This window comes from Colobus angolensis, unplaced genomic scaffold, assembly GCF_000951035.1.
Source record: "Colobus angolensis palliatus isolate OR3802 unplaced genomic scaffold, Cang.pa_1.0 Scaffold51, whole genome shotgun sequence".
Classification (NCBI taxonomy): Eukaryota; Metazoa; Chordata; class Mammalia; order Primates; family Cercopithecidae; genus Colobus; species Colobus angolensis.
The window spans coordinates 9,414,880-9,427,238 of NW_012118599.1; the positions used below are offsets into that span (position 1 = coordinate 9,414,880).

General features: G+C 33.4%; 1 protein-coding gene and 1 pseudogene across 1 annotated transcript in view; both read right to left on the reverse strand.

Annotated features, from left to right (window-relative positions):
* The window catches only part of CD2AP (CD2-associated protein), a 158,328-nt gene that overhangs the window by 25,621 nt on the left and 120,348 nt on the right, over positions 1 to 12,359 (reverse strand). The window contains exons 12-13 of the mRNA XM_011960437.1: positions 8,520 to 8,685; positions 5,115 to 5,257 (exon numbers count right to left, since the gene is read on the reverse strand). Of these exons, the coding sequence (XP_011815827.1) occupies positions 5,115 to 5,257; positions 8,520 to 8,685 (309 nt within the window). The remainder of the gene's footprint in view (positions 1 to 5,114; positions 5,258 to 8,519; positions 8,686 to 12,359) is intronic.
* Positions 6,633 to 7,361, reverse strand: LOC105524940 (annotated as a pseudogene).

A 12,359-nucleotide genomic window follows, 5' to 3' on the forward strand; every position in this document is an offset into this window, starting at 1 on the left:
AAGAAAAAACCTTAACAAGTACAATCCAATCATTTCAGCCTATAGAGATTATTTTCAAATGCATATTTAAGCAACTTGCAGAAAGAAAAAGAAACAAACAGAAAAACACAGGAAAAGACAAAGAAAAATGAAACTGAAAGGGTAAATAAAACACAGATTTACAAAATTATACACCATGCTCGTGTAAAATGTCTTCTGTATGTCCAGTTTTGAACTACGACACCAAGACAAGTAACTTTACTATTCTAAAACTCTCTCAGGTTCTCCATTTAAGCCATTGGGTTAGTAAAAAGGAACAGTGCACATTTTGGACTCATGACTTATCTAAATGCTTATAAATTTACCTAAGAGGGATAACAACGGATTTACGCTGTACACATGGCATAACAGGCATGACAATCATTTGGCTTTTGCAATCACATCTGTCACTCTGCCAGCCACTTACAATCTGCATGTTGCTAGGAACACATAAAATTTTTAAAAAGCAAAGTGAAATATCCAATTTGGAGAGAAAATAAACTGATTTTTATGGTTGCCAATTTTCTTCAAAAAAAATTATCAACAGAATATTTGAAACGAATCAGGAAACTTTTCCAAAATGAACTTCATTTTCTCTAAAAATGGAAAACCAAAAGGGTTAGAATAAATAGACAGACAGACAAGTACACTTTCAGTAAAATTACAAAGAAAAATCAATGTGCACCACCTATTTATATTGAAAATACTATTTTGATTGCTTTATAAACTTTCATCTTACCAAAATGGAGAAGGGTAGAATAATTTCCTGACACGTAAGAAGGGAAACATGGCAAACAGGCTAGGAAACAAAATCTGGAAAGAAAAGTCAAGGATAGGAATGTCTAGAAAAAAGACTAAACCAAAATAATTATTTTACAAAACAGGAAAAAAGAACAGCTGTAGAATGAATAAAACCATTTCAATGTTTGGCATATAACTATTTGCAGGTTATCTAACTTACACAAGATGTGTATTAGATTTTAGGTTTATTCCTTCATCTTTCAAGGGAAAAATTAATATTAGTATTGATTTCAATATGCATTAAGCTAGAAAGTCCTGTTTTATTACTCACTGAACACCAAGACAGCTTCCAAAAGGATGGCTTAGTGCTTTAAGAGGCCAGAGTAATAAATCAGCATGTTGTAGTTATAACTAAAATTAAATCAACTTCTAGTCAAGTTTTAGTCTTTAGCCCACGATAGAAATTACAATGATGAAAATCAATTTTAATTCTATGGTATCAAAGAAGAAAAATATGTTAAATATTACTTCAAAATATCTCACTATAAAAATATGACTCAATACTATCTTTAAAATATTTCATACATAAATAAAAATTCACTAATGCCTTATATGATACTTACAAGTCTTTAATATGGCATGATCAAGGAAACTATTAGAAACCAATTTTTTTAAAATTCTGGTTTAGATATAGGCTGACTTTTTATAGTATATGCTACTCAACAGGTACCTACTAGAAAAATTCCACCATAAATTATTTCCAGAAGAAATGATTAAATATTGGAAAAGAAATTTTTAGAAAATAGATCAACTATCAAATAAACAAGAAGAAAAAGAAATGTGTTTCCTTATTCAACAATGAATGCTACCGTCAAATAATACGTTTCTTTAAAATTGCTTTTTTTTGGTTTGTTTTTGAGACAGGGTCTCACTTTATCATGCAGGCTGGAAGGCAAAGGCATGATCAAGGCTCACTACAACCTCCAACTCTCAGCCTCAAGCAATCCTCTCACCTCAGCCTCCCTCCCTAGCAGCTGGGACTACAGGGCTGTGCCATCATGCCCAGCTTTCTTTTTTTTTTTCTGTAGAGACACGGTCTCACTATGTTGCCCAGGCTAGTCTCTAACTCCTGGACATGAGCAATCTTCCTGCTTTGGCCTCTTAAAGTGCTGTGATCACAGGCATAAAATTGCCTTTTAATCATAGAAAATCTTACCACAGAAAAACCACCAAAAGATAAAAATACTACACTGTAAGGAAACTTCATCAGTTGGGCTTTCTTAATGTAATAGCCATGTTACTATAAAATTTTCTATCTTATATTTTAAAACTAAGTTGAAGATAATTTTATTTTACAGATAATGTACGATTTTATAAATACATGGACCACACAAGCTTTACTATTAATCAGTAGTGGTACTGAGATTTCCCTTAAACCAATTTGAGGAAGTGTTTGTAACAGAGAAAAAAAAAAACTGTAAGCATAGTTTTTAACAGCTCTGATATTTATAAAACTACATGATCTATGATAATATATATGAAGAAACTAAAAAGTTATGTCATGTCATTAAAAAAAGAAAATCTGAGTGTTCTGGATATGTCTTTCTTACATGTACAAAAGTCAGAGTCTGTATTTATATACATAGTTTATATATACACATAAATGTTTACATATGACTTTACAAATAAGAAAATCATATCTGAGAATGGAGTCAGGGATTTATATCCTTTAGATATTAGAACAAAAACAAAATAGGATGGGTTTAATTAACAATGGAAGAGGCAGGAAAGAAGGAAACTAACATTTGTAATAACTTCCATGTCAGGTACTCCAGTAGACATATACATGTACTGAATCGTTCCATTGTTAGTTAAGGGAAAAAACATTAGGAAACTTTCTATCAGCAATCAACTAATAAATAAAACCCCTTTTGTTAACAAAGTCAGTGCACTTTCTATTATTTCACCTCAAATTATCATGGTACATAATAATGAAATTTTCAATACGTTTTTTATGTATGTTTTCAACTTTCAAAAACATATTAAAAAGGCTAGATTCACACATTATATTTGAGGCTGTATTTGAGCCAAAATACTTTTTTTAAAGTATTAACATCACAGAAGAGACAGAACACTTTTATATTCCTAATACTAGGAATATATGATAGTCTAACTTAAAAAGGTGGCAGGAATCTCTGATTTAATGTTTAGGACATACACTATTTACTTCCATCAATTATGCCTTTTATCTTAGCATGCAACTGTGCCTAAAACACTACTGAGGATATAAAACTTGCTCAGTAAATAATCTGATACTTAACATGAACTAAATTCCCAGCATTTGTATTTTCTGAACTTTACAGGGCCTAAGTGTAGTACACTAAAGGTAGTACAATTAAGTGGAAGGAATAAAGAAGAGCAGCCTGAAAGTAGCTGTTAGTTTTCTGACTTGGGTAAGTCTCAGCATCTCTAGATTATTTCCTTATTTATTTGAAGAAAAGAAGAAATCAGAAATAAGATGTTTTCACACCCTGTTCCACAAAGTCTCTGTTTACTATATGGGGAGTAAATAACAGCTATGTATAAAAGATAGCAATAGGGCTCCCCAAACCAAGTAAAAACATAACTTTCCAATCATCAATAGTTTGAAATTATTACACATATTATTTTTACTAGAAATATGGCAGTGTGTTGTGACTCTATATAGAAAAAGTTTTGAAAAAAAGAAAATGTTGTAATTTACCTAAATTTAAAAAAAATTCCATTACCTTGATGTAAACTAAATAAAACATTCAAGATGAATACAAAGCAACAGATGCAGACTCCAGATGTTACTCCTTCAATTCCCAAAGGGAGTCCATCAACATTTAAAGACTTGTGTGATAAAGATCCCACAAATTTGTGAAAATTAAAAATACAGTTGCAATAATTTATTTCCAGAGTTAAAATTGGCTAAATAATCTGCTTTTCTTCAACTATAACTTATGAAACACATTTCTAGCTATATTTTAAATCAAACAGAAAACAATATGAACTGATCAAATTCTATTTACTAATAAGCTCAATAAAAAAGAGTAAGATCTTTTAAAACATGAGGATTCTTTTTCTGTTTATTGAACAATTAATAAGGGTAATTTTCACCATATAAAATATACTGAATAAATTTCAATGAATTTCTCTAAAATACAATCAACATTTCAATTCCCAGAAATTAGTAGTAAATATAGCTTCATCCATAGCAAGCGGGATCCAACTATACGACAGAAGGATCTATAAGATATTCAAATAAAAAGACTGAAAGGAGGCCACACTTTAAGTCAGAAACTTTGCATTTGCAAACTGAAAGAGGGAAGAATAAGGTCACCTGAAAAAACGTGAAATGTAATAGCATATTTTATAATAAGGTAATGAAAAACATCTAAGTGTAACTGGCCTTGAAGTTTAAATGTAAACATGAAATGTTAACAATGAAGCTAGAAAAATTAAAACATTAAGATTTCTTAAAAATACCACAGAGTAAAAATGAAAATTTAGAGTTCTCCTTTGATTTATGGATAGTGCATATTTAATGTCTGTAGCTTACTTTGTTTAGAGATAAAATAGGGGGGAAAAAGCATCTGTTTCCTAGAGTTAAACTAAGAACATACCTGAGAAAGTGCTTTGAAAAAGTTAAAAAAACAAAATACAAATGCAAAGCACTATACAAAATATTAAAAATTACCAGAAAGTAATGAAGACACAATGCCTTTAATAATGAAAACTATCAAGACTTCTCTGTTTCAAGTTTTCCATTTTACAAATAATAATAGGTATTTTTTTAAAAAAAGGAAGAAGTACAGACTAGACAAAGATATCATTAAGCTGAAAAATCAGTCCTAAAGCTTAAAAAAATTTAGCAAAAGGGTTATTCGAAAAAGTATATTTTCCTATACTGGAAACAAAAGTATCTCTAGATTAAGAGGAGAAATTTAAAGTCCTATGAAATATAATCTAATGCTGGCACTGAAAGTCTACACCATCTCATTTCTAAACTTTTAAAACTAAAGTGTATTCATATCTAGGTTGGGTAGCACAGTCATTCCACTATAAAGAGGGAGTAATAGATGGATCATCTTTTAATATCTATTTCAGTCCTCTGATTAGTAAGAAACCACAAAGTCTGATCAGTAAGGACCAGAAAAATTTTACTTATCAAGAAGATTCTTTTATTATTTCTACTTTGGCTACTAAATTTTAAACAAATTTCAACTGTGTAATTTCAACTTTATCCACACAAAAACCGCATATGTATATCTCTTAAAGAGTTTCTTTGACGATTTTTTTTTATTGCACCACTGCTGTCCATGCTGACTTACCTGTTTCTTTGGAGGTCCTTACTATAAGTGAATCAAGGTCTACTGATTTTGGTCTAAGGGGCAACTGTTCAGAATCTAGCTTTGGTTTTGATACTGGCTCAGTTTCAAACTTTGATGCAATAGTAGAAACTTCCCCATTAATCCTGAAATAAGAAAAAAACATGCAAAAATCACTAGTTTTGAAACATGACTTTTTTTAAATTGTGATTTAATGACATTAAAGATTTTATGGCCTAATACTGATTACTTTCTGTTCTGTATTTCCATAAACATAAAACGTAAAACTCTGTCCTAAGGCTGATTACAATGAAATGAACAATGTGAGAGCAGTTTAGTAAGTGTAGAAAATTATTATAAACATAAGATTAACATTCAACATCAGTACACAGAAAATACAAAAAATAATACTTAAAAATTAAGCTGCAACAATAGAAGGACAACTCTAGAAGGTAGGCAACAGTGAGAGCTAAATCAAAATGTACAGAATGCTCTTGTATTTTTTAATTATTTTATTATTTTAGATTATTTTTTATTTCAACAGGTTTTTGAGAAACACGTGGTGTTTGGTTACATGAATAAGTTCTTTAGTGGTGATTTCTAAGATTTTGGTGCATCCACCACCCAAGCAGTGCACACTGTACCCAATGTGTAGTCTTTTCTCCTTCACTCCCCTCCCACCCTTTCCCCTCAAGTCTCCAAAGTCCAATGTATCATTCTTATGCTTTTGCATCCTCATAGCTTAGCTCCCACACATTAGGGAGAACGTACAATGTTTGATTTTCCATTCCTGAGTTCACTTAGAATAAGAGTCTCCAATTCCATCCAGGTTGCTGTGAATGCCATTTTTTTCATTCTTTTTTATGGCTGAGTAGTATTCCATAGTATATATACATACACCACAATTTCTTTCTTCACTCATTGATTCATGGCCATCTGGGCTGGTTCCATACTTTGCAATTGCGAATTGTGCTGTTATAAACATGCATGTGCAAGTTATCTTTTTCATATGCCTTATTTTCCTCTGGGTAGATACCCAGTAGTGGGATTGCTGGATCAGATGGCAGATCTGCTTTTAGTTCTTTAAGGAATCTCCACACTGTTTTCCATAGTGGTTCTATTAGTTTACATTGCCACCAGCAGTGTAGAAGTGTTCCCTTTTCATCACATCCATGCTAACATCTATTATTTTTTGATTTTTTGATTATGGCCATTCTTGCAGGAGTGAGGTGGTATCACATTGCAGTTTTGATTTGCATTCCTGATAATTAGTGATTTTGATCATTTTTCCACATGCTTGTTGGCCATTTGTAGATCTTCTTTTGAGAATTATCTATTCATGTCCTTAGTCCAGTTTCTGACGGGATTGTTTATTTCTTTCTTGCTTTTAAAGTTTATTGGTGATGTTTTTAAAAAGGGCTGTGGCAGGAGACTAAATGCGCTGCCACTCCTTGACTACCGCTGCATCTTGGTGATCAGCTCTTGCATAGATGTGGTAAGAAGAGACACCACTGGGTCCTTTCACTGTCCTGGGTGGCTGAGGCCCACTGCACCCTGGAGTCCTCCTTTGAAAGAGGAAATTTTTTCAGGATTATCAACCAGGCCAACTTTATTCCAGACAGCCATCTCTGCAGCCTCGACCTCGAGAGTCCCAAACTCCACCACACCAGTACCTGCCTTCTTACTGAAAAGCACCAGGTTGAGAATTCCACCATACTTTTGCAAAAGTAGCTGCCTTCTGACTCATCCTTCTTGCACTTCCATTTCAGTTTTAGTTTGGTGTTCCTTTGTCTTCAGTATTTTCTGACTTTTAATCTCAAGTCAAGTTCCTGGCACATCTGCTCCTGGATCATCATCTGCTGTTCCTCCAGTTGCCAGGAACACTCTTCAGTAAGATGTTCAATCTCCTACTCAAGTGTCCTGGTGCTCTAGCTTTCCTCCACCTTCTCACTTACTTGGGCCTGGGCCACCAGGTCACGTTTACCTCTTAGTATTCTCTCATCAAGCCTCTGGGTCCTCTATGCTATCTGCTTCTTGGCTTTTCTAACATCATCATACGCAGCCCTGGCTGCAGCAAGGCCTGAGAAAGCTAGTGGAGGAGTTCAGCTGCTCTGTGATTATCCAACTTTCGTCTGGGTGGCAGGAGAGGGCCTTCTGCCTATACGCCTCCTTCACCTCTTTGTGTGCTGCTTTCTCCATGATGCCTAGCAGCACAAACAAGTCCATCTCTAAGAGCTGCTGGTTTGCCATGGTTCCAGCCCTGACTGGATTTGTACTATAATTCCCCAAGTGCTTTAAGCATGCACGAGGACTGCTGGCACAGCCAACAGAATACTGCTTAGCATCCTGGGAATTTACTGATGCATTTTAATAACTAAAGCTCCAATCAAATTCCCAGAATCTGCCTGTGATCTTTGTTTACATATCCAGCTCTCAACATGTTTATATTCTTCGTGGACGTTATTTACAACATTAAAATAAACTTTAACTTTTCCAAAAGGTAAAAGATAAGTGTTGGTGAGCATCTTAAGAAAAGGGAACCCTTGCACACTGTTGGTAGGAATGTAAATTCCTACAGCCATTATGGAAAACAGTACAAAGGTCCCTCGAGAAATTAAAAAGAGAATCATCGTATGATCTAGCAATTCCATTACTGGGTATGTATCCAAAGGAAATAAAATCAATATGTCAAAGAAATATCTGCATTCTCATGTTTGCTGCAGCACTATTCACAACAGCCAAAATATAGAAGCAACCTAAAGTATCAATGGATGAATGAATAAAGAAAATGTGGCATATACACACCAGGAATACCATTCAGCCATAAAGAAAGAAAGCAAGCCTGCCATTTGCGACAGTATCAACGAATCTGGAGGATGTTAAGTCAAGTAAGCCAGGCACAGAAAGACAAATACCACATGTTCTCCACTCAAATGCGAAGTCTAAAAAAGTGGATCCCATAGAAATAGAGAGTAGAACGGTGATTACCAGAGTCTGAAGTGGTTGTGAGTTGGAGGGGAGTGGGAAGATGTGGTCAAGGAATACATATTTACAGTTAGATAGAGGGAATAAGTTTAAGAAATCCATTGTACATTACAGTGACTGTACTTAATGGTGATGTACTGCATTCTTGAAACAAGATAAGAGTGAATGTTAAATGTTCTCATAACAAAAATGATAACTATGTGAGGTTATCACATAGTTACTGAAGCCATTCCACAATTATATATACGCTGTAAAACATCGTGTTATAAACAATAAATACATAGAGTTGTATATGTCAATTTTAAAAATAAATATAATTGAAAAATAAGAAAAAACTTACCTGGAGATTTAGAAAGGCAATGGAGCCATTAAGGTCAAAGGTGAGTAAATCAATAAGCTAATTTAAAATTAGGTAAAACATACTTGGCTATAGGAGGTGGTGGAGGAACTGGTTTTTCAGGTCGCTTTGGGTACATTGTTCCAGAAGATCTCAGTAAATTATTGGCTTTGGTAGGTGGAGTAGGTTTCTTGGGTGGGACCTGTGGAGCTGCTGGTTTAGAAGGTTTCTGTTCCAGTGTTGATTTTTCATCTAAGATTAAAAATATTTCACAAGTTATTGACAATCAAAATTATTTAGGTTTTTCTATTCCTAAAAGTTTGTATCAGTCTGGAAAAGTGTGACAGAGGCAGACATAAACTTTCATTCTCTATATTTGTATATGTGTGCACTGTTTTATTTAGTTTAAAGTTATATTTTAATTTAATAAGCCTAAATAGCTTTTAAAAAATGTTTACTATGGTAGAGAGGAAAACCACTAATAAGCTTCAGATTAGTAGATAATGCCTGCTTTTTATTATGTTCCCAGGAAGTTTTGCTTTTAAGTGTAGTAGTCTATCTCAAATATAAACACATGATTTTACTCTAACCAGAAAATTATCTAGACTTAAATACAGATTATTTTCTGAAACTGAAATATAGAGAACTGAAAACAAGTAGAAACTCGAGTGCTATATAACGTTCAAATTTAAAAAGCATGATGGTGAAGGAAAAAAAAATCAAATGTTAAGAGAAACTAGGGTGAGACTGCTTAGCCACAGATGAGAGAATTACAGGCTTATATTTGCAATTCTTACTACTGTACTAAGAATTTTATTAATACCATTTCACTTAATAATGCAACGAAATGGGTATTTCCATTTGAAATAGAAGAAAATAAGCTGGAAAAAAACAATTTTGACAATTTTATACTATGTCAATAAAGACAATTTTATCACCAAAAAGGCAACAAGTACTCTTTTACTACACATGACGCACCTGCTTCCTGATCTTCCAGGTGCTCACAATAGGTATTAAAATTGACACATGTGTATGAGATGGTCATAATACAGCAGTCAGCTAAAACGTGTTGTAAGACATATATACAAAAATAAGAAGCTCCTAAGCACCATACTGAATAATTTTCAAAATGTACTTGGTCTCTGAAAAAAAAAGTCTATCACAAGACCACAAACAATTCTATAAGATTTCATATCAGCCAGAAACTGGTGATTATAAAACCTGAACATCATAGCACACAGATAAACCTCTCCCTAAAAATTACAAGTTTTATTTCACAATGAATACAAAATACTATTCTCTCCTTTTACCACTTATTTAATACTTTGAATCACATGAAAATATAGTTTAGTCTATTAAAATTCTGGTCATCATTTGGTACAAAAATCTATTTCTATATGGCCTCAAAATATAACAATGCAGTATATAATTATACCATCAGAAATTTTAAAAAAACGAAACTCTCCAGTTGAAATAAATAATGAAATAAAACTATTTGTAATTGTAAAAACCAGCCAAACATAAATTTCTAGAAATTAGGAAAAATGTTTTATATATAATACCATGAAAAATGGTCAAAGGATAGAAATTAAAGAGTTCACTGATTGAATATATTTCTTTTAACAGATACACAAATAACAGCTTGAAATTCTGTAGTGTTAGTCTAAAAAAAACAATACGTGGAAATCAAAAGGTAACAAAAATACGACTTATCATTCCTGGTTATGTCCATAACTAAATCAACTATAACGTACTGACTTATTATATAACTACTATAAGATGGCAACATATTTATGTACTAGATTTTTTTTTTTTAGTTAAGGTGACATTTACATAAAATTAAAAACTCTAAAATGAACAATTCAGTGCCATTTAGTATATTCACGATATTATGCAACCAATAACCTTTATCTACTTCTAAAACATTTCCAGCACCCCAAAAGATAACCCTTTCCTCATTAATCAGTTAATCTCTGGCAAACAGCAATCTGCCTTCTATCTTCTATGGATTTATCCATTTTGGGTATCTCATACACATAGAATCATGCAATTATCTTTGTGTCTGGCTTCTTTCACTTAGCCCAATGTTTTAGTAGTTTATCCTCTTCATAACATATAGCAGTATTTCATTCCTTTTTGTGACTGAATAATACTCCATTACACATATACATACACATATATAAAACACAATCTGTTTATCCACTGAAGTATATCTGGATTCCTTCTACCTTCTGCCTACTGTAAACAGTGCTGCTATGAATATTTATGTACAATACATGAGTGTCTGTTTTCAATTTCTTGGATGTTTGGAACTGCTGGGTCATATGGTAATTCCATGTTTAACTTTCTGAAGAATCACCCAACTGCTTTTCATAGCAGCTAAAACATTTTCTACTTGCACCAGTAATGTATAAAAGTCCAGTTTCTCCACATCCTTGCAAACACTTATTATTTATTTTCCTTTCTTAAAAAAAAATTTAACCATCCCAGTGGGTGTGAAGTGGCCCTTGCTGTGGTCTTGATTTGCATTTCCCTAAAGACTAATGATGTTAAACATCTTGTCAAGTGCTTACTGACATGATTAATGATGTTAAATATCTTGTCAAGTGCTTATATAACAAGTATGCTTATAAACATGCTTGTTATAAACAACAAAACTTATATATCTCCTTTAGATAAATATCTATTTCAGCCTGTGCTGCAGTTTTAAATAGGTTTGTCTTTTTGTTGTTAAGCTGTAACACTCCTTTATATATTCCAGATACTTGCAAATCTGGTAAGATTTCTCCCATTTTGTAGGTTGTCTTTTTACTTTCTTAATGTCCTTTAACACACAGAAGTTTTTAATTTTGAAAAAGTACAATTCTTTTTTCTTTGGTTAAATATGCTTTTTGTGGCATAGTCTAAAAAGAACAAAATACTTTTCTCTAGATTCACAACACTCTGAGACACCAAATGTGTGGGGATTTATTCCCACAACAACCAAGTATCTGTCACCAGCTGAGTGTTCTATAATTTAATCCAATTCTGACACTATCTATCTGGGGTGAGCATCAGATCCCACAAGTTAAAGGCTCAGACCCACAAGATTGCTTCCACTTCAGATTCCAATCTGAAGTCCAGTCCTCTCGTACTTCTGATCAACTGCCTATAAACTGGGGATTCCCATGATCACTCCTCGGGTTTGATAACTTGTTAGAAGAGCTCACAGAACTCAGGAAGGCATTTTATTTACAGTTTATTATAAAGGATACAGCTCAGAACAGCCAAATGGAACACATGCAAAAGGCAAGGTATGCAGGAAGAGATGTAGAGTTTCCATAACTTCTCCAGGTGGACCACCTTCCCGCCCCTCAATGTGTTCACCAACCCACGAGCTCTCTAAACTCGATTGTTTACGTTTTTTAATGAAAGCTAATCAGTTGGTTGGTTCCCCTGGCAACAAGGCCCCTCCCCACCTTTAGGGGCGTTACAAAAGTCTCCTCATTAATATAAACTCAGACGTGGCTGAAAGATGCTAGTTATAAATAACAAAAAATGTTCCTCTCACTTTTATCACTCAGGAAATTTCAAGGGTTTTAGGAGCTATGGTGCCAGGAACCAGGGACAAATATCAAATATGCATTCCTTATTATATCACAACATCACACGTATCTAAAAACCTATTGCCAAATCCAAGGCCATGAAGATTTACTCTTGTTTTCATCTAAGAGTTTTAACTCTTATATTTAAGGTCAATGATCCATTTTCAGTTACTTTTAGGTTACAATGTGGGGTAGGGCTCCAACTTCATTCTTCTGAGCACATCCAGCTGTGAGTACAAGAATTTTAGTTCGGCTAAAAATTGGCCAAATCCAAGAGAAAATGTAGATTTAAGGAGGAAAAAAAAAAAAGTTCTATGTTAGCTGCCTGAATGACCAAGGAAG